This window comes from Micromys minutus (genome assembly GCF_963924665.1).
Source record: "Micromys minutus genome assembly, chromosome: 18".
NCBI classification, from domain to species: Eukaryota; Metazoa; Chordata; class Mammalia; order Rodentia; family Muridae; genus Micromys; species Micromys minutus.
In genome coordinates, this window is record NC_137953.1 from 25,126,364 (window position 1) to 25,148,504 (window position 22,141).

Genomic DNA, 22,141 nt, shown 5'->3' on the forward strand with positions numbered 1-22,141 from the left:
AGGGGCTAGAGAGATGGCTCAGTAGGAAAAGGCACTAACTGCCAAGCATGATGGCCAGAGTTTGATCTCTGAGTCCTATGTGGTAAGAGAACTGATTTTTAACAGGTTTCCTCTGGTGAGGTAACCTCATGTGTACACCTCATGTATGCTATGCCTAGGACAGAGGTCAGAAGAGGGTATTGGATCCCCAGGAACCAGAATTGGTTACATGCACTGTAACATGGTATGTATTTTCCCCACATATGAATGTGTAAATAAAGACAATTAGAATCACAAGAAACATTAGTATCAGTAAAAGAAGAGATTCTCTTTGCTGTCTTCCCTCTCACCTCTGGGTACTTGGTGGACACATGAGAATCATAACCCTTATGTGTTTTCACTGGCCTTTTGTTATTTATAATATTTTGTTATTCAAAATGTGGAAAGGCCAGAAGACAATCAGAATATGCAGTTGTAAAAACCTAGGTTTTGATGAATGCATTTTAAAAACGAATTGTTGAAAGGAAAGAGAAAAATACACAAAGGTTCTCCATTATTGGAATCCCAGGGAGTGTTCATACAAATGGTTTAGGAAATCGGTAGAGATGCCTGGTCATGCCCATTTCATTTCAGTCTGGACCAGGCATTCCAGTGCAAAACCAAACCGGAGGATCAGATGACCAGTCTGGTCCTGGCTCATTTCACGGCCATTTGTAGCCTTCTGTCTCAGTTCACTTACCCACAGTGACACACATGCTCTGGCCTGTGAGAACATAGTTAGTTAAAAAGTACGTTGTTTCTCTCCAAGTCTGACTCTCCAAGGGTTGAGAAGTAAGACCCTCATATCTATGTGTGCATAGTGCCGTGGTCTTCGTAAGGAAAGATGAAGACATGACCCTCTTCATTAGGAGTCACTCTCCCAGAAGACCCAGATGTATAGCTGTCTATTCAATTTCTCATGCCTTCACATGACTGTACCTAAATGTGTGGTGCCTTGCTGTCAAGCAAAAAACCTGAACAGTTCAGCTTTTCAAACTCAGCTTGTTGGAATGTTAAGCTTATGTATAAACCTCACTATTGAGGTGCCCAGATAGCTTCTGCCCAGATACACACTCCAGAAGAGTGAAAGGCACTACCAGACATTCCATAATTTAATATCAGTGACGAATCATTCTCACTTCTCCAGGAAATTAGAAAGAACAATGTTCTTGTATCGTATGCCTGACTGTGAGGCATAGTTGATACTCACTTTTGACTGAAGCCATATTTATGGCTTTGGAACTCCTTGCTGTCAAAATGCAAGCAAACAAAGTCATTTTAGAACTCCTTGGCTCCTTGCCACAGCTCTTGTTTTTCACTGTTTGTCTCTACTGGGCTCCTGGGAAAGTCCATTCTTACTGTGGCCAGAAGAAGACCTTAGGCTTGCTCGGTTTCACAACTCACTTCCTCGCCTGTGGCCAGAAGAGGGAAAATGATGCACAGGGTCTAGAAGACCTTGCTATATGTCGTGGGCATGAAGAGATCTGGAGGAACGAGCCTTCAGAATGACCGAGATCAGTGTCCTTTGTTCTTTGATGATACTCTAGTCTCAGGATCCACTTCCGTTCTGCTGAGTGCAGATGGACTGATGCCTTCACGACAAAGTTTTGGGACTCCTGCAGTTTTGTACACCGTTTGATAATACAAGTTATAGTTTCATTGAAATATGACGTAAGCAAACACAGGGTTTTGGTGGAGATCAGTGGCCTTCCAGTTAGTGTAAGAGGTAAAGGGATATTTATTAGTCAGACACTCATGCCGTGCATCGTACCTGCGCACTGCATGATAGCTGCCTAAGAGCACTTAAGGTTGCTGTGTGTGCAAGATGCTAAGTTCAGTGTCTAGAGAATTGTTGATAATGTGAATGCTTGTTAAAACTATCTTTTGGTATCAGAAGTTTCTAGTGTTGGGTATTTGTTAGTTTGCTTTTCTATCTGAGCCGCAGCTTGACTTTGACATCAGAGGGAGGTAGGTGCACAGCTCTGCTGGACCAGCCAGCACATTGCCAGAGCTGATGTGCAGTGTGCAGGGTCCTTTCAGCATGGATGAAAGCCAGGCAGCCTTTTAGTTCCTGGAGGGATTGAGGTCAATACCTGCTTTCTTAGTTATTATACCTGGGCCTATTATTCCAAAATGAGAACGAAGTATTCATTCTGTCCATTCCAGAAAAGCAATTTTCAATGTTTTCTTCAAACTTTAAATCACTGAACCATTCTCCCCCAGAACCAAATTTGACATTGCACTGCACCAGAATCCTGTTATGGTTTTTGCAACATTGCTGCTGTTCTTGTAGCAGCTGACCCTTTCTTGAACACTTCCTGGAGGAAGAGCTCTATGCCACCTGCTCAGTGAGACTTGTTACATAGAACTCTCTGCCATACAGCAAAGTAAATATTAACATTACCTAGATTCTTCCAGGGTGAAAGAAACTGGTAGTTTGGAAATGATATAAACTGTTGAACACATCAGGTTAAAGGATGGATTTGAGCGTAGAGAAGTGGTCATGAGCATTGCCTTTAAAGCCCTTCGACAAAAGACAGTATACAAACAAAGATAGCTTAAGTGCACACAGTCTTGTATGTATGTCTCTGCCAAATGTGTATATGTATGTGTCTGTGGGTGCATGTGTGTGTGTGTGTGTGTGTGTGTGTGTGTGTGTGTGTTGGGAGGTGTGAACAATGAAGCCTATTCTAGGGGGCATATTTTGCATAAGAACACCCTTGGGACTTTTCTGAAGTTAAGTTCTTCCCAGTCTAGTCTCATAAAGATGTCCTGCTGCCTCTTGGGCTCTACATCTCCCAGGCTGCTGTCAGTTTTAGTTAGATGCCAGAGCCAGGGGCTTCTGCCCCCGTCTCCCTTCTACATCAGCTCCGTCTAGATACATGTATTATAAGATGTATTGCTTCAACTTTCCACAACTTGTGTGTTTAAAGGAAACTCAGTAAACCAAAACAATAGCATTCTTACAAGCAGTGAGTCAGGGATGAATTCTGCTGAAGTTCTTTAGACAGAAAAGGCCAGGAATAACCTGGGTTTCTTTTCCAGCTCATTTCCTGCATTTGAATGGAGTGTTTTACTGCCTTTGGGCTTGTTTTCTGCTAGCATCTAGACTTCCTGCTGGAATCTTTTCACCACTTTGCATAATTCTTCTCAACACCCCTTGAGAGCTTCAGAATTTGATTTTTTGTATCAGCCTCTTTAAGCTTTTATATCTTTAGAACTAGTTATTTAACCTGGTTGTTTAGTAACTTAATTACTTAATTAGTTGCTTAATTTTTTTTTTTTTTTTTGAGCCTCACTTCAATGACGTATGGAGTAGGCTCAACTCTCTAAGGCTTGTAGGTTATCTGAATAAGTAGTTACTTGCAGTTCCAGGAATGGAATTAAACAATGGGACTCACCAATGGTGAGCTAGCTCCCCAGACCCCTTCTTACCTTTGTCTTTCATGTAGGAAACCATATATAGCAGCTGTCCTTACTTTCCTAGTAAATCCCTCACTAATGGTAAGGAGTAAAATTGAAGCATCTTTATTTCTTGCTAAATGTATTCATTTTTCTAAAACGTTGTGGACAGCTTCCATGTTAGGCTAGGGAAGGATGCTGGCAGACAGTGAACAGATTCTTGCCACTGGTGTAGTACATCAGGAACCAATTGGAGTCTTAAGAATCTGTATTAGGAACATGGACCACCATGAAACACAGCTGAAGGCTTCTCAAGCTCAGGAGGCCCTTTGAGGAGGGGATACATCAACTGAGACCTGGAAGATGTGCAGGACTCAGTGTATGGGTACCAACTGTGCTGTTAGTACCTGAGTATTGGACCTGGAGAGTTTTCCATGGACTTTGGGGTTTCTTTGTGTTTTAAATGCTTACCTTCAAACACCCTGACATTATTTGTGTGGGATTCACCTTGATTTGGGGGAGTGTCTAAATAGATGACACAAGAAAGGAAAAACCTTACTACCCAAAACAATTGTCTGGAGTTGAGGAGTGTCAGGAATGGGATAGTACTGAGTCTTCCTTTCTCTAGGTCTAAAAAATGCAGAAGCCACATTTGGGCATGTGTGGATGACAGCTGCAAAGACTCCCTTTGCTTGGCCAGGGGATATTTGTAACCTGCTAATCCTGTGTCCGGCAATACACAGACCTTGGGGGTAGATGCAGAGGTCCATGTGATAAGGTTTCTAATCTCACTGAAAGCAGTGGCAGAGGAAACCAAGTACATAGAAAACTCAGTACCTGGCAAGAGTCTGTCCCTGGTGAATTAAATATCTGATTTCCAGCTGAAATGATTTTGTCCTTTTCATTTACATGGACACTAAATATGTGGTTTGCAACAGAGCTGAATTCAAGGCCTCCTTGCCAGTGAGGCTATTGAATTAGAGTTAAACCCCTTAAACTATGTCTTAGAAATGCTTTTATAAAATACCACTTTAGATGCATACCTTGTATTTTCTCTAGGGTGAATTCTCTCCAAAAGTTATGGCAGCCATAAGTTAAGAAGACAGAAGTGATTGTTATGAGGAGGTGCTGAAAGCAAAGCTCTTCTTTCCTTTCTGGTTGATTCTTTCACCCCTTCCAACGGTGCCTTTGTACAACTTCAAAAAACACAAGGCACTGTGAAAGCCAGCAGCACAGGCTTCCTTACTTGGATCTCCTGGGACCCCTCTGCTGACGTTAGTACACGAAGAATTGGGATTCTAAGCAGAGACCAATAGTGCCTGTCTTATTATTATGATTTGCTCTTGGGTGACGCACTAGCCTTTTCTTAGTTTCTCCATGGACTTAAATGGTTTCTGGAGTTTTAAATGATGACTTCAGACACCATGCCATTATTTGTGTGGGATTTGCCTTGATTTGGGGAAGTGCCAAATTAGATGAGACAAGAAAGGAAAGCTTAGAGATGCCTAGAGGAGACAGATCTTCCTTTCCGAGGTTTTGTTTTTCCTCTAGTTCTCTGGACTGGAGAATCTGCTCACTCTGTTGAAGGTTAAGAGCTGCTACATAACTGACATAGTCATGAATAACATTGAAACACTGGGTCAGCATATTTTAAGGCCATTTTCTTCTATGATTTGGTAAAATGGCCAAGGCAGGCATCACATCTCTATTTGATGGATCAGGAATCGCAAGACACATGAGATTTGGCCATTTGGCTAACTGACAAGGAAGTAGCAGAGATATGCTGTACCTTGGCCTCTTCTGTTTCCCAGGAAAGTCCTTAACCAAACTTTTGGTATGAGTAGACACTGCTTCTATCACTTGCTTCTAGACTTTCTCGCTGTCTCCTTTCATCCTTTTTTAGCTATGTAACATACTTACATTTAGACAAGGACCATATAGTGAGGCTCTTAGTCTTGGGGTGAGCTTCAGTAGTTCACGGATGCTTACTGTGCTTGAGGTCCTGTGTGATTCCCAGCATGTACACCTACACACCTACACACACACATGTATTATCCCACTGAAGAACTCTTGCTACTTGATGATGAGGATGATAACAATTATAAAAACACAAACAACTAATAATCATTGACCATTAAGTGGACAACATGAAAGACCTTTTGTAAACCTTTATGTGTTGTCTTCCAACCCTATGGATCTTGGAAATGTAAAGGCTAAGGCTTGAGCCTGGATCTTGTTCTCTTTAGGCTTGACCTTGGTCAGGATCTCACACTGCCTCCAAAGGGAAGAAGGGAAGCATGTGGCAGCGGAACCCTTGAACCTGGAAAGCTGCTTTTCACTGTGAAGGCTACGTGTGTTCCTGCCTGTCCAAAATACAACAGTCGCAGACTAGCAGCTGAACTGTGAAACCACAACACAGAAGGAAACCCTAGAATTGTTGACACACATTCCTGCCCCTGCTAAAATAATCCCTTCCTCCACTGTCTGCCAGAGGATCTGTCTGACATGTGTTTATGCTTTTTTTCCTACAGGAGGAAATATAAGAAAACGTCCCAGAGGTAAGCACATCTTTCTGGGAGAGTGGAACCTGCTGAGCTGTGATTCAGCTCTTCCCAGGTTTGGCTTGTGGTACTCTGGAATTGTAATAAAGTCCTTGAGTTCTCAGTGAGTTGCCTGATTTATCTCCCAGTGGTTGCTGCTGCTATAAATTGAAACTGATTGTATGTTGCACGATACATCTCAATGGGTACACCTTAATAGCTCATGAGAGTGGATCCTGTGCATTCACTGCTGTGTTATCAAGTGATTTTTTTCCCCAAAACTTTGACCAAGAAGGGACTAGGCTGAGAGGGCAGTTGGGAGGTGACACTTCCTGGGTGAAGAACACAGGCACTTTAAACATATTTTGGATTCTCACTCACCTGAGTCACTGAGAAAAAGCTGCCCAGAAATAGAGTCTGTTGGAGCGTTGGAGTAAGGGCAGCCTTTTGATTTGACTGTAAGAAGGGTGATTTGAAGAACCCATCATGTTCTCTAAGTACCAACTTCCACAAGGGCCTGGCCTGGCTCTGTGCTTTGTGGGCACTTTGGAGAGGAACCCTGAGGTTATTTGGTACACATTGGCTCTGCCCCATGTGGATGCAACACTCCAACCTGCATCCTTTCCATTAATAGTTTCAGAGTGACTTATCAGTATTTGAGCGAATCCCTGCTCTCACAAACGTATGTAATGGCATCCCCCATTACAGTGCTCCTTCAGCCGAAGGAGCTTCCAAGTGCAGAGGGGCACAGGTATTTGTGTGTGTGCACAGTGATATATGTAGGGAAAGTGGATGGCACCTCTAAGTAATGGAATAATAAGTGCATTTAAGAAATATTATGTGTGCCACAGTTGAATTGATCCATTAATTCATGCTTTCTTTGATGTGTCTTTAAAATTTTCAGTGTGATATTCTGATATATGAATGCATGGTAAAATAATTACTACAGTCAAGAACATTAGTGTATGCTTTACTTTCTATGCATGATACTTCATTTTTTTTTGTTTGTTTCAAAGAAAGGTTTCCTTCTGTATCCTAAAATAAGCCAGAATTCACTCTATAGTAGACATTTGTGTTTTAATGGCAGTCCTCTAGCGTCAGCGTTCTAGTGCTGGGATTACAGGCATGAGCTTCCATACCAGATTTGTCCTTTCAGCTTATTTTTTAGTGTCTCATTCCCATAATCCTATTGGACAATCATGGCTCATGGAGCTTTGTACAACCTCTTTAACTTATCCAGCAGCACATCTTGACACTTCCAGCATTCTCCCTAATTCTATAAACTTTCTCTATGGGCTTCTGGTTGTAATTCTGAACATGAAGGTAGCTGCCTGTGTTTGGGGTGAGGACAGTTTCCTAGAAAGAGCTGTGGTGATCTTTCCATGCATGTATTTACTTGAGGCTTCTATATAGGTATGGACCATGTGCCTGTCAGGAAGCTTTTCTGTTGTAATGCAGGGTGAAATAAACTAATGTCAAAGTTACCCAGGACAACAAGGAGAAGGGTGGATAGATACTGCATGAACTGCCCATGGTTGTGCTAGATGCATTTGTGGGCACTGTCCTTTGGCTTATGCTAGCCCTTGTCCTCTGACTCAGACTTGCCCCCCTCTATTATATATACTATATCTATTATATAGATAACGCTCTGAGATTTCTCCCATCTGTGTGTCACATAGCCGCTTTATATTTTTTCTTTCTCCATATTCAATGGTAGATGTCTATCTAGTATATGATTCCTTTTGGCATTTTGTTTTCATCTGCCTCATGCCCGAACTATTGTTGCCTCCTGGTAAATGTTGTTGCATGAAGAAGTATTGCTAACTGTTCCGAAATGCTGAACCTTTACGTTGATTTTTCCCTGACCCCAAATTATTGCTGATAGCACCAGGGAGATGGGTCCCATGGTATCCTGTGAAGTTTAACTTTGAGTTGATTAAAATAGAAACAAAAAATATTTTCCTATAACATACATGCTTGCTATTTTATATACTAAAACATGTCATGGTGTCTTCCCAGGTCTTTCCCGGAAAAGGTGAATTAATTCTGAGTCAGGCTTGGGGTGTCCTGGTGAAATGGAAGTCAGTAAAATAGTGTTACCATTTACCACAAATAGACTTCGTACAGCTACTCCTGTCTTAGTGGTAGTCATTAAGGACACCCATTAGGGGTATAATTAACACAAGTGCTAAAATATCCTATACTACTGAGTTCCCACATTCCAAAGAAATCGCATGTATGGGCCTTTTGTTCAGCAAGTCTTTAGGAAGTTCACAATTCAACCTAGAAGACAAGGGTTGGCTTTTCATTTGAGTGCAATAATTAAATACATTACATCAGGATAATGACCATTAGTACAAATAAAAAATTTCAATGGCTTTAACAAAACATTTTTTAGATAGCCATTTAGTATCAACATTTCTAATCAGAAATCCATGTGTTCTGTGGTTTCTAAGTAAAGTCTGCAGTCCAAAGACATTTATATGTGACTGGACTATGCAAGTTCCTGAAAGGAAAATTGGCTACAATTTGAAGGCTTCCTGTTGGTTGGTACCCTATCAGCCAACTACACGCTTCTGTCTTGTTCAGGTTGGTTGGCTTCATGGTAGTAATTGCATGAGAACCACTGAGCAGGATTGGTGGGTACTATATTGTTCAGTAGTAAAATGTGATTACCATTTTTTACATGGATTAGTCAAGGATAGAGAAAGTTCAGCATCACCTCAACTGTATTTTAAAGGGAGACAGACAGGTGGGTGAGAGTCTTATGGAATTGCCGCTCAATCCTGTCAATGTTCAAATTACTATGGCTCTATATGGCAGTGTGCTTTTGCATATCTGATGTGAATGCTCTTAATTGTTTATTGTATTCCATTTTGCATTATTGTATTAAATGTTTGCATTGTGGTAGCTTTATAGATAGTTAATGCAAATTAATAAAAGACCAGTTTGAACTCTTTGACTCAATATTTTCCATATTAAATAAATCTGTGTTCTACTGATGTATTATAAATATTAAAATGTTCTTGGTACAGAGGCTCAAAATAGCCATTTCATTTCGTTCATGATTTTATGGGTTAGGGAATTCAGGTTGGGAACTGTCTAGATGGTTTGGATGTCAGCTGGGGTTGCTTTGCAGGAGGGCTCCATCATTCATGGGCAGATCTCTGATCCTCCTTTTCCCTAAACTTACCTTCTCAACATCCCTCCCATCTCCTCACTTAGATTTCATTCTCCAAATGTTTCCACAGAGCTCTCAACTACATAATAGTCTCGGGCAATTACACTTGTGTGGCTTCTGGAGCTGAAGGGTCCAAGTGTCCACAGTGGAGGCTGCTTGTGTCTCAGTTGTGACCTAGGGGTGAGACCTTGGCCCAGAGTCACTTCTGCTGTACCTCACTGCTCAGCCTACCAGAGCGCCTGGTGCTTAATAATTTGTGGCCTTCTTGAAGCCATGTAGCTGACCTTCAACCTTTTCCAGAATGACTTTGCCTGAGACTTTTCTAGAAGCTCTGGATCACCTCCATTAGATGAATGGTAGGCATTTAATTCTATTGTTCTACTAGTTAGGCATTATTCAGTTTGACCAGGTGTTGCTAACAAGGTGCCTTTTGGGTGGAAGTAGCTGTGAATTCTTTTTCATGTTAGGGAGAATTGTATCATCACGCTTTTGAATTCTAAATGAAGATAGTTGTTTTCTATAAACCTTTTTCATTTACTTATTTGTGTGTATATATATGAGGGTGCACATGGCACAATGCTCATGGGGAGGTCAGAGGGCAATTAGAAAGGGTTGGTCTTCCTCCATGATGTGTATCCTGGGGAATGACCATGGGTTATCTGTCACCTCCATATGCTGAGCTCTCAACAGCCCTGTCTCTCACTGCATTTCTAGTAAAAAAAAAATGGTGGTTTAGTGTCAGAAAATTAAATGGTGTGCATGATTTATAAGTTTCCTATTGTGTAGGCTTGATTTGGACAACAAAGAAAATATATCCAAGCATCCATAAATAACCTTCCTTCCTTTTCTTTCTTTCTTTCTTTCTTTCTTTCTTTCTTTCTTTCTTTCTTTCTTTCTTTCTTTCTTTTTTCCTTTCTTTCGAATTTCTTGCTGTTCCATGTCACATACACATTTATTCACTGCTCAAAGTTATGTTAAAGAAAATCCACACACCTGCCTTAAAATACTTTTCACTCTATTCCAGCTAAACAGAAGAAGTTATTGTTCTTGATGCAATTCATAAAGTGTAAGGCAGAGAGTTTATTCCAAGGGACTGTTCGCAGTGTCATTAGAAGGTGTGCAAGGGCACAATAGGTCAGATGCTAGCATCTTTCTGCACAGAAAGCCTCAGTAGACTGGATTTTAACTCAACACCATTTAAGGGAGCCCTGTTTTGCTGTTGGGCTGAGACTTGTCCAGGAGGTCCAGCTGGAGAGGAGGATGGAGTCCACCTGTTTCCAGGCAACATTTTTACCAGGTTGTTCTCAATACAAAACCAGCCTCAAGTCATTAGGCTGAGAAATCAGTATTTCTGAGGAAGCATGCCGGATTGTATAGATAATCACAGAGACCTACAAATCATATAGTCCTCCTAGGCTGCTCTTGAAAAATGGGGTTTCTATCCTAGGTGATATAACAAGATGAATCCATGTCTGATTTTACTGATACATATTTATGCAGATACATTTAGATACAATTTATTAACAAAATTTAATTTTTCCAGAAGTTTCCAACAGGAACATTTTTAGATAGTCATTTTAATCTCATGCTAGCCAAAGTGGATCATATTCCAGTAAAGATTTCTATGTCAAAAATGCTTCCAACAAACATTTATGCATGCATGTGCATACAGGCACATGCACACACAAAAACACATGCTTTTTAAAAATATTCTGAAGTATTATCTAATCTGTGATTGGTCAGAATGTTAAGAGGAGAAGCTGGAGTAAAACTCAGCTACCTCAGCAGTTACATGGCCAATCTTTCTTGTTCACATGGTGGCAGTTCAGAGAGTTTGGTTATGATGTATTAGATTTAGAGTTTTTAGCATTACTAAAAAGCCTGTAATGTTTAGCATAACAGTTTTGATTGTCTTATTTCTGTCCTTTTTTTAGATAGTTTAGATAGTTCTGCTCCTGACTATATGTGAGTTATAGATCAGAACAATGAATGGGTTACAAACTTGCTACTTTTGACTATCACATGACATGGACTTTTACATATATAGTGCTTTATAAATATCTTCAAATTTAAAATTGATATTCCCATTAACTTGCTAAAAATTTGAAATACTATGAGAAGGAAAAATGCCCTTGTGAACCGGTCTGCATGCTTTGTAAGTGAGACACAGTGCAGCAGACTAAAATATGGGGGACTAGGGATTGAAGGGCATTGGAACAATAAGGGGACTTGTGATGTCATACACTTTTCTTACTAGATCAGAAGCAACATGTAGTGCTGCTTACTGTGAATGGAGCTCCAGAGTATAGGCTCGGTGAAGTCTAGCAGGATAGTTCAGAATGCCTTCTAGTTTGTTCCTGTTTTCCATTACTTTTCAAATGTATGTTTCCCTGATTCTTTATCTCTGTTCTCAAGGAAGAAAATGCCTTGAAAATATTCTGGACACAGGAAAGCCTGGGATATTTACATCTCTATAGATACTGTAGTGACTAGTGAGGCAGCTGCCAGAAGAGGAGCCATTGTCTGCTGCAGGGCTAATCAAGGAGTCACCCCCTCCAGTGTCTTGTATTTTTCTTCTCTTGTACTTCAGTGAAGCTCAGTAATCACATTTGATAAGTTCAGAAAAGTCTGTGCATTTCTGCCTTCATGGACTCACTTCTTCCAGTTGGCTGCTAATAATAGTGTCAGGTTTGAGGAGTGGCAGGGGGTGTCTCGTAGTCTGTGGGAATGCTACCTGCTAAGCAGATGTATCCTAGCGTTAGTAGGAATAATATGACCCTGCAGTAAATACAGAGGTTCTTTTGCTATCTTAAAACAAGGTTGGTGGACTTCTGTCCCCATTTCCTGCTTATGCAAATAAAACCATTAGTGAAAAGAAATGTTTTGTTCTATTTTGTTTGTTTTCGTTAGAGGTAACGGAGGTGACAGTAGCACATGTTTCTACACACAAGCATAGTTAATTTTGTATTCTGTGGCCCGTTTAGTGATTGAGAGCCTAAGAAGTAATGGAGACACTACGGTCCAAAGGATCTTCTGAGAGGTAAAACCTTTTAAAATATGTTCCTATATTGAGGATGATGAATAAATTCTCAAAGTAGGATGAACTTGTGAATCATCCACAACAATGTGTCTATTTTATACTCAAAGATTGGCAATAGAGTTGGGGTGATTTTACAGCAAGTAGAAACAGGTCAAGGTAGACCTGGGGGTGGTACTGCTTAGAGTATAGAGTATAGAGATCAGGGGTGCACATGATACCCATGCCAAGGAAACCATCAGAGACACATAGCAAATACTGACCTTGTTTGTAATTTTGAATTGCAGGAAGCCATTCACTAAAGCATCTGTAGTCTCTTGTATGGACACAGAGAACTACAAGTGTGGAGATGAGAACTAGACAGGCAGAGGTGGGGTGGGGGAGGAAGTAGGATCATAGTAGTCTCTCTCTCTCTCTCTCTCTCTCTCTCTCTCTCTCTCTCTCTCTCTGGGGAACTAAACATATACACATGCACACATATATGCCATGGTATACATGTGAAAGTCAAATGACCACTTGCAGCAGTTGATTCTCTCCTACCATGTCAATCCTAGAGATTCAGCTCAGGTCATTTGGCTCAGCAACAAGCACCTTTACCTGCTGAATCAACTTGTTGGCCCTGGGTTATTTCTTAACTGTTGTTAGAGCACACGAAGAATGAGATTGGGATCCCCCATATGTTTTTCTCACAGGTCAGAACCGAAGTCAGTGATTCTATGTATAAATAATACCCAGTTGACAAATGACTCAGGCTTGCAAATGGTTTTTGTATTTTACTGCATACTCCTATGTCCAGACTCCCATTTGGCTGTCACACTGGCCAGCATGGTGGCCTGTGAGGTCAGCAAGGCAGATGACATGCACAGCAGGAATGTGAACGTGTATCCTTGCTGGGATCATTGCTTCTACTTTTCTCCTTTGATTTCTCCACTGTGGGGCTGTAGCTTTGGGTGGAAACGCAGAGTGACTTCGCTCAACTTCAGTGCTCCAAGCTTTATTTTCCTGTTCTGATCACCAAACTGGGACATGTTCAGGGCAGCATCTCACACATTTAAAGAGGATTCTTTTGAATGTTGGAACATGTGACTATCGCTTGGCTCTTCTGTGATGTTTTTCAGAGTTTTAGAATCCCTGCATAGGTTTCATAATGAGGCCCAAGTGCATCTCTAAGAGCATCAGTAGCTCTGAATATGGGAGATCACTGTGATTTTCAAGTTATGCTCAGAATTTTAAATTGCCAAAGGAAGCGTATCTCTAGACCCATCTTAATCTCAGTGCTTGAGTTATGAAAGGATGGAATCAACTGGTCCTTCAACAATAAATTGTGATGTGGAAGCATAATCCAAATGAACACCTTCCTCTCCTAGTTGTTTTGGGTGTAACTGTTTTGTCATAAGAATGGCAATCCTAAGTAGGGTATCTTTTTTTTTAACTTCTTCTAATGAGGTCAGCTACATCTGCAGTAAGTACAAAAGTTATGAGGCTATTTCCTTGAGATTCTATTTCCTTCCTTTGTTTGCCAGTCTTTTCCTTCATAAAGAACAAGCTCTCACATAGCCCAGGCTGGCCTGGAGTGTTTTATGTAAATGAAGAGTTCTGCTTCTTTTGCTCCCACATCTGAAGTGCTAGGGTTACAAATTTATACCAATATGCCTAGTTGCTATGGTACCCAGAGTTGACTGCAGGGCCTCTTGAGTGCTGCTGAATTGTGCCCCTAATCCCTTTTGTTCTTTCCTTAAAAGGACATTTCACAGTTGAAATGTTTTTGTATCTGTTCTTCACCTAAAAGCTGAAGTCCCCAGAAGAGTTTGGTGTTGGTATCTTTTAAGAACTATATTTGCACAACATGATTCAAGCAAAGGAAAACCTCCCTTACCACCCACTTCTTCAGTTTTACTAATCATCTGTTTTTTCAAGTATTTTGAAGCCACATGATCAGTCTTCTGCAAACCCATAATTCTTTGGTCAGGAAAATAGAAACAGAGAAAAGGAAATTCACCCTGCATTTTTAATCTTTTTTGACTTATTACCACCTTTTGAACATCCATGAGATCGTTGCATGATTTTTCTTTTCACATTCCATCACCACAAGTAGAATTTGGGACACTTATTCCTTTAAGTTTTGCATGCTGGGGAACAGGGAACAGAAATAAAGACTTAAGTGGAGGATGTAATTTAGAAAAAGCATGCCTGCAGCATCTCTCAATTAAAGAGTTAGTGGGATAAAGGTTTGAGGTGATGGTCAGGGTGTTGGGGTTTTGGATATTTGGGCTGCAATTAGAGTCCTTGCAGTAATCCTATGGGATACTCAGGCGTATGTGTGGTTCCCTTTAACTAGTGGAATGGGATTCTTCTTCATTTGCAAATGGATTTGATTTCTGGAGTTCTTATGAGCCCAGAATGAAATAGAAATAGCACGTGTACATCACATGGGAATTGTTGGTACATGGGTAGTGGTTTGTCACTGACTGCTTAGGCCATCCCTCACAGAGGCTGCCAGGGTTCAGAAGCTCCTGAGCAATGCTGTGTTGTATCTGAGGTCACCCAAGGATGGAGTGAAAAGGCCTTGACCTTTAGTGGCTCTGTGAGAGCAGGGGTTTAGTCTTATTTACGAAACTATAAAATTAGCCTCAGCAAATTTCTCAGGGTACGTCAAGTGGGACTAAAAGATGGCTGAGGAGTGGACAGAAGAGCAAAGTCATTGGGCTTAAAGTAGGAAAGAAAGTTTTCCAGGGCCCTTGAGGTATGGCTATGAGCTATGCCTACAAGGGAAAGCACTCGCAGCACACGTCTTCTGGCATTCATTTATTCATTTATTCATTCATTCATGCATTCACTTTTGAATAAGAAATTATGTCCTTTAACCCTCACAACGTAAACAGCTGGTTGATACATATATTCTAGATTCCAGATGTCCAGCTCTGGGACCTATGTTTCTTAAAGCAGAGAGTCTTTATGAATTACTTGCTCTCTCTAAGCTAATACTTTTTGACTGATTGGAGAAATCATCCCAAAGGACATTTAGCAATGGGTAAAGACATTTCTAATTGTCACTTTTCTTTAAAACTTACCATGTGCATGTGAGTGCCTATACCATGATGCATATGTGGAGGTCAGAGAACGAGGCACTCCGGTTGTTGTTTCTGAGGCTTTCTACTGGTATCTAGTGGTATCTAGTACCTGGCTGAGAAAATAATTAAGATTTATCCAAAATATTAGCAGTGCTGAAGTTGACGGCCTTGATTAAAGCTTTACTTTGGTACTGGGGAGATGGCTTATTTGGGTAAAGCATTTACTATTCAAACACGAGGAGCTGAGTCAAGAGTCCAGATACCAGATACAGGGTAGCTTGGTGGCTCACCAGTAACCCCAGTAGCCCTGGAGGTGGATACAAAGAATCCCTAGAGCAAACTGGCTTGACTAGACTAGCTGAGTCACAGAGTCCTAGGTTCAAGTGGTAGACCCTATGTCAATGTGTAGGGTAGAGAGCAAATGGAGAAAACAGCAATGCGACACTCTGGTTTCCACACTTACAAGCATACATTGTATGCTTTCTTGCACTCACACATTAGAACATACATGCTTATGTAATCATGAAACTTCACTTTCCAATACTATGAACACTGAATTTTTGTCCAACCCGCTTCTTTGGGAGGCAGAGGTAGATGAATTGTAGGAGCCTGGGAACTGAGGCCACCCTGAGAAATAGAGCAAGACCTTGTCTCAAAACAGCTACAATCACAACATTGGAAAAAGAAACAGGATAGGGACTGGGGTGGGAGGGGAGGGGGGAAAATGAGAGATGGGGAAAAGAGAAGGAGGGGGAGAAAGAGAGGGAAATGGAAGTTGGAGAAAGAAAGAGGGAGTGGAGAGGGGAAGACATAAGATGAAGAGGAGACAGGGCGGGGAGCACACTTACAATATGAAACTGGTGAGTTTAAATAACAGTGAAAACAATGTGCACCTTCAAGACTTGGAGCACAGTATTTTACAGTATTTTAGCTCCTTTTAATTGTTCCGTTTTAGCTTATAATTTTCCCAGTGTATCACATTGATAGATTATATTCCATGGCATATGTTTCAATGTTTGGAAAGTGCACTTAAATTTCACAAGGGGAAAAAAAAACATTTTCAAATCTTTTATAACGTATGAAAAGGGACTTTCATGTGAACTGAAGAAATACTGTTGTTTGTTTTATGTACATTCAGCATACTCTATCTTGGAAAAATGTCAAAAATCCTGAGGTCCATGGGCTAGTCTGCTTGTTCCTCCAAAGCACAAAATTACACATCTTAACAGAAACAGTTGGTATTATTGCATATTCATCAAGAAGGCAATAAAACAAAACATCCTATACATGTGGAGTCCCGAAAGGAAGTTACCAGAACACTCTTAGCAAAAATTAGTAGCTAAAAAGCAAGCCCAAATACAAACCGAATGGATTCCTCCTCAGTATACCCAGGATACAAAATTATCCTTTGAAATTAGTGCCAACCCAGTATCAAGATGGGTCCCCTAGAAAGCAGGCCTAGCAGGGGCAATTCTGCAAGTTGCTCTGACTCTGAGATCTATAATCACTGAGTTCTGCTACTAGGGGACCAGATCCTCCTGTTGTTGCTTCTTTAAATGCAAAGGAAAGGAAAGTCTTGTGGATTGACTTCTATAATCAACCCCTAACTCTGCAGGATGCATCTATCATCGACCATGATCAAGGGCTTTAGGATTAGCCTAGCAACCTAAGAGTTTAAGAGAGCTCAATGATGGTGACAGCAGAATGTGCTGTGAGATCCGCTCCTCCTGCTCTTAGGCTGGATCCATGGCAGTTCCCCGATCTGCAGTACCTTTGTCAAGATGCTATGAGGATGCTATTAACTGCCAGCATGCCATACTGTTAGCAACAGCACTATCTTCAATAGCTAGCGATGCTCACCCATGACCAGTTAGTATGAAAGAATCTGGGTAGGAGCAGGACGGAGAAAATTAACCCTTTTGGTAAGGTCAACAATGCCCAACTAATGGCTAAGCAGGAGCCTCATTCTTCCAGGAGACAGCTACTCTTTTTTGGAAATAGAGGATCTTTATAACTATTTAACATCAGTGCTGCTAGTGGTGGGATGGCGCTGTGGAGGTCCATTAGCACAGACATCTATTAAAACTGCTTTGTGCCCAAAAGGGTATGCTAACACTAAGCTTTCACCTGTTTGCTTGGCATGTGCCTCCCCCTGCTGATTACCGCCATCAAGAAATGTGCGCTTGGAGTGTGATTTGGCGACTTGGAGATGAGGTCTGATGAAGCCATTGTGAAGCTTAAATTGCTCCCCATTTAGTATCATTATTTTGAATAAAAAGAAAATCTCCTCACATTAGTCTCTCCTATAGAGAGCGAATCCTTCTGAGAGGATACTTGTTGCTTCAGGTTGATGGGACAGATGATTTCTCATCCTTCACATCAGCGGCTTGCCTGTGTCAAGGGCTTGTGTGCAGCATTGGAGTCTCATAATTATACCAAGAGTGCAGAAGCAAGGTATTGCCAGAGCACGCATTCGGAGCATGGATCTGGAGGTCTGAGACCTAAGCTTAAATTTAATTTCATTGCTCTTGAGCAGCATTCTTCAGATAGTTAAATGCTGGGTCCAGTACATTCTTGCTAGGGACAGAATGACATGGTTTCTGTTCCTGGGATGGGGCCAGCAGGAGTGTAGTAGCTGCTATGGGCTTAAGGCTTATTTGTATAATAATATACACATGTTCCTCATTAAGAATGTCCTCTTTATTAATGTTAATGACACCATGGTAATCAGAGACAGCAGGAGTAGTGCCAGAGGTGAAGGTGTAGCTAATGTCTCAGTAAAATGGTACACTCTGGGACCTTCAGGACAACCCTTAAAAGGCTGTGGAAAAGAAGTCTAAAGACATGAGTTTGAAAATTTATAACTTCTCACCTATGCAAAAATATAAGGATGCAATATGAATTATATGAGGGGCTTCACCAACTAAAGGAACAAAAGCAGCTGCTCTGTGAGTCAATTTACTAGAAAGATACTAAGAAAAGAGATAGAGATTTAGGGAGCAGGGATGAGAGGAGATCCCACCCAGCTCAGATTTTTTTCTTTATGCTTACAAAGGCAGACAGATTATAGTCTGTGCTTAACAGAGGCAGGGCGATCTCTAACTTCTTTTGCAATGTTAAAAGGACAGAAGTAGAGAGAGAGGAAGATGAAAAGGAAAGAGAGAGGAGGATGGGAAGGATAGAGAGGAGGATGAGAAGGAGAGTGAGGAGGACAGGAAAAAGAGAGAAGATGGAGGAAAGGAACGTGAGAGAGAGGAAGACAGAAAGAGAGAGAGGAGAATAGAAAAGACAGTAAGGAGGAGGGGGAGGAGGGGGAGGAGAGAAAGGAGAGAGAGGAGAGAGAGGAGAACAGGAAGGAAAGAGAGAGGAGGACGGGAAGGAGAGTAAGGCATGAAGGAGAAAGAGAGAGAGAGAGAGAGAGAGAGAGAGAGAGAGAGAGAGAGAGAGAGAGAGAGAGGGAGGGAGGGAGGGAGGGAGGGAGGGAGGAAGAGAGAGAAAGAGAGAGAGAGAGAGAGAGAGAGAGAGAGAGAGAGAGAGAGAGAGAGAGAGAGAGAGAAGAATGGCAAGGAGAGGGGAGGTCTTGTGGGCTCCTAAGAATTAAGGGGCCGGGATCATGGTATGCTGACTCATAGGATAATCAAAAGGAAACCTAGGGTAAATGATTAGGAATGATTATTTTTAATTTTTTCTTTGACCTTTCATCATTCAGCAATGTGTTGCTTAATATCTATGAATCTAAGTAATTGCTAGAGATTTATTTGCCTTATTGCATTGTGTTCAGAGAGAATGTATAGATTCACTTTATTTTTCTGAATTTGTTAAGATTGTTTTGTATCCTAGGATATGTTCTATTTTAGAGAAGCAAAAATATGGGTTGCTGAATAGAGTGGATATTCTTTGTTATTTGGGTAAAATTGTCCATTCAGTGTGTGGAGTTATTTAATTCTGATGTTTCTGTAGTATTTGTTTTTTGTTTAGATTACCTGTCTACTGGCTAAAGTGAACTACTGAGACCACCTACCAGTATTGACTTAGCGTTAAGTCTTTAGGTCCAGAAGAATACTTTCAATGAGTTTGGTTGTTCCAGAATGTGGTCCGTATATGTTTAGGAATGTAATATATTCTTGGGTAATTGTTCTCATGACAAAAATCAGGTGTCATTCTTCATCTCTCCTGATTAGTTTTAGTCCCTTTAGTCTCTTGTTGGATACTAAGACAGAGCTACTTGCTTCCTTCCTGGTCCAATTTCCTAAGACTACTTTTTGTAGACTTACATCTTTCCAACTGAGGTATGCTTTATTCTGGGTCTCGTGGAAGTTCTGGTCTGTGCTCATGACCAGAGGTTCTTCTCCTTTATCCATGCCTATGAATCAAGCATTTGGTCTTATCATGGTATTTTACAACTTATAAAGCTTTCCACTGAGTTTTCTAAATGGGTTGTTGAGTTTTTCATTATGGTTTGTTTTGTCTTCTATATTGTACATATTTACTGAATGGTTTTCAAATCCTGAGTTATATAGTTTTCTTTTAGACATCATGCAGATATTTGTTATTACCTTAAGTTCATTGAGCATTGAGTTGCTTTGTTTTCATTTTGTTTCTTTGTTTTTCTCTGGTTTAGCTCCCTGAATTCTTTGATAAAATTTATGATTGTCCTTTTAAATTCTGTGTTCTGGTTCATCTTGATAATTCTTACTTGAGAACATTTTTAGAGCTGAAGGAAAGTGTCACTTGTTTGTTAAGGACTTGCTGTCCTTGTTAGGCGTGGCCTCACTGCCTTAGGCATGTTATGCAGAAGCAGATTATCACTCTGCTGAGGATCATAAGCAAAGTAAAGAGGACTCTTAAGGAAGAGTGGGAAGTAGGGGAGAATTGAAGGTCCTGAAGCAGTTGGGAACCCCACAGTAAGACCAAGAGAGTCAACTAACCTGGACCCCTAGGAGCTCCCAGAGAGTGAGCTACCAGCCAAAGGACATACATGTGCTAGAAGGAGGCCCCTGGCACATATGTAGCAGAAATACAGATCAGTCTCCATGGCTGCCTTTTCTGGCCTCAGTGGGAGAGGATGCACTTAATCTGGAGGAGACCTAATGCCCAGGGGTGAGGTAGGGTATGGTAGGGCCTACCCTCTTGGAGAAGGGGAGAGGGTGGGGGAAGAGACTCTGTGAGGGGAGACTAGAAGGGGTAACAACATTTGGGATGTAAAAATAGAAAAGAAAAGAAAGGAGTGTAAATGTCAGTTATCGGAAATAAGGTCTTGGACCTGGACTCCCACAATGCAACTGAGATTCCTGACTACTGGAGCATGAGATGAGGCTGCAGGGTTAGCAATCCAGAAAATTCTCAGTTGTTGCTTCTTGGTGGTGCATCTAACTTATGAGTCTCAATGGTATTTTTGCCTGTCATCTTCTTAATACCCGCCAGATCAGCAGCAACAGTCTCTTGTCCTTGTGTTGGCCATTGATCAGCAGTGACACCATTCTCCCTGGGTTGGTAGTTGCTGCTCTCATTATTTCTTGATTATTTTTGCTTCAATCAAGAAATAATTTTGTTCACTGCCTTTAGGAATATTTTATAAGTACTAACTTTCATCATTATTATTTTTTTCTATTCTCCCATTACTTTCTGCTTTTATAATTATAATTTCTACGCTTCTACTTGCTTTGGGCTTAATTTACTTTTTATTTTCTCACTTCCTGCGATGAAATGTGGAGTAGTGGCTTCAAAACTCGGCTCTTTTATGGTACAAGAGTCAAAGCTGCACAGCTCTCCCAAGCGCTTTGTGCCTCTGTACTTTCGAGGCTCTATCTGGAGCTGTTATCCTGATTAGGACAGACTCCTGTTTGCTTTCTTGACAATCAGCACATATACTCCTTCACAGAGGAGATTGGAGGAGGAGCTTCATAGAAGAAAGCCATAGCATCAGGTTGATGGAAGGCAGTTTGACTTTTGACCAAGTCTTTCACATGGCTACCCGACTCCGTTGCCATGGATTTACAACCAGATGCCTGTGCTAGGGCAGGCAGCTCAGAGAATGAGGATGACTTGGTGGGTTTGGGTAGACTGGAATCATCTTCCTTTGTCCTTCCTAACATTCTTACTCTTAGCAAGCTCCCCTAATGCCATCAATAGGAAGAAAGGTCATCTAAAAAGCAAAGAAGAAAGATTTAGACTCAAAAAGTCATATCCAGAGTAAATATTTTTGGGTAAAGTTTGTAACAGGGAGCAGTGAGACAGAATGGCCCCACTTCTGAGGTGGCTGTATTCCCTCTGAGCTGGTCCCTCCTTAGAGTTCCTTGGAAGGCCAGGCTCCTACCATGGAGATCTTGGCTACCTTGCATTAAACTCAACTGACCAAATGCATGCAGCTGGGGGTTGGGGCTGGGTCAGTGGGTTGTGTTTTCCTTTCTCAGCACAGCATCGATCACTACTGTCATAAGCTTGAGCTGCTCTCTGGTGTGTGTTCCATACACAAGAACATACAGATTCTTTTCTACTTTTGAGTTTCTATGTCTTAAAAGACGAAAATTCTTTTATGTGGGGATTTAAAAAAAAAATTTTGTTATTTTATTATTGTTGTTGTTATTAATTTTTGCATTGGGCTTTTGGCAGCTCATTTAAAGAAAGAAGAGTTATAATACTCCTCAGAGGAGATGGAGGATTCCCTAGAAAATTAAGTTGGGGGAATCTACTAATTCGTAAGTCATTCACAACAAACATTTGGAACAAAAGGTTTTAAAATTCCATTTTGAAATTTATACCAGTAATATTGATTGCAAAACAAGCAAAATAATTAAATAAATTAGCCTAAGGAGAAATTAAACTTTGCTTTGAAATACCAATAACTATGGCGGCTGATAATTATAGTAGCTGACGATCACTGTGTTCCTGG

The 22,141-nt window shown here is 41.0% G+C and overlaps 1 protein-coding gene across 3 annotated transcripts in view; it reads left to right on the plus strand.

Annotated features, from left to right (window-relative positions):
* PDE1C (phosphodiesterase 1C) overlaps positions 1-22,141 on the plus strand; it is a gene marked incomplete at both ends in the record, with an annotated part of 402,224 nt that overhangs the window by 182,446 nt on the left and 197,637 nt on the right. The window contains one exon of one of the 3 annotated variants that reach the window (XM_080932611.1): positions 5,952-5,978. The exons of the other annotated variants lie outside the window; for them this stretch is intronic. Within the exon in view, the coding sequence (XP_080788737.1) occupies positions 5,952-5,978 (27 nt within the window). The remainder of the gene's footprint in view (positions 1-5,951; positions 5,979-22,141) is intronic. 3 annotated transcript variants of the gene reach the window in all.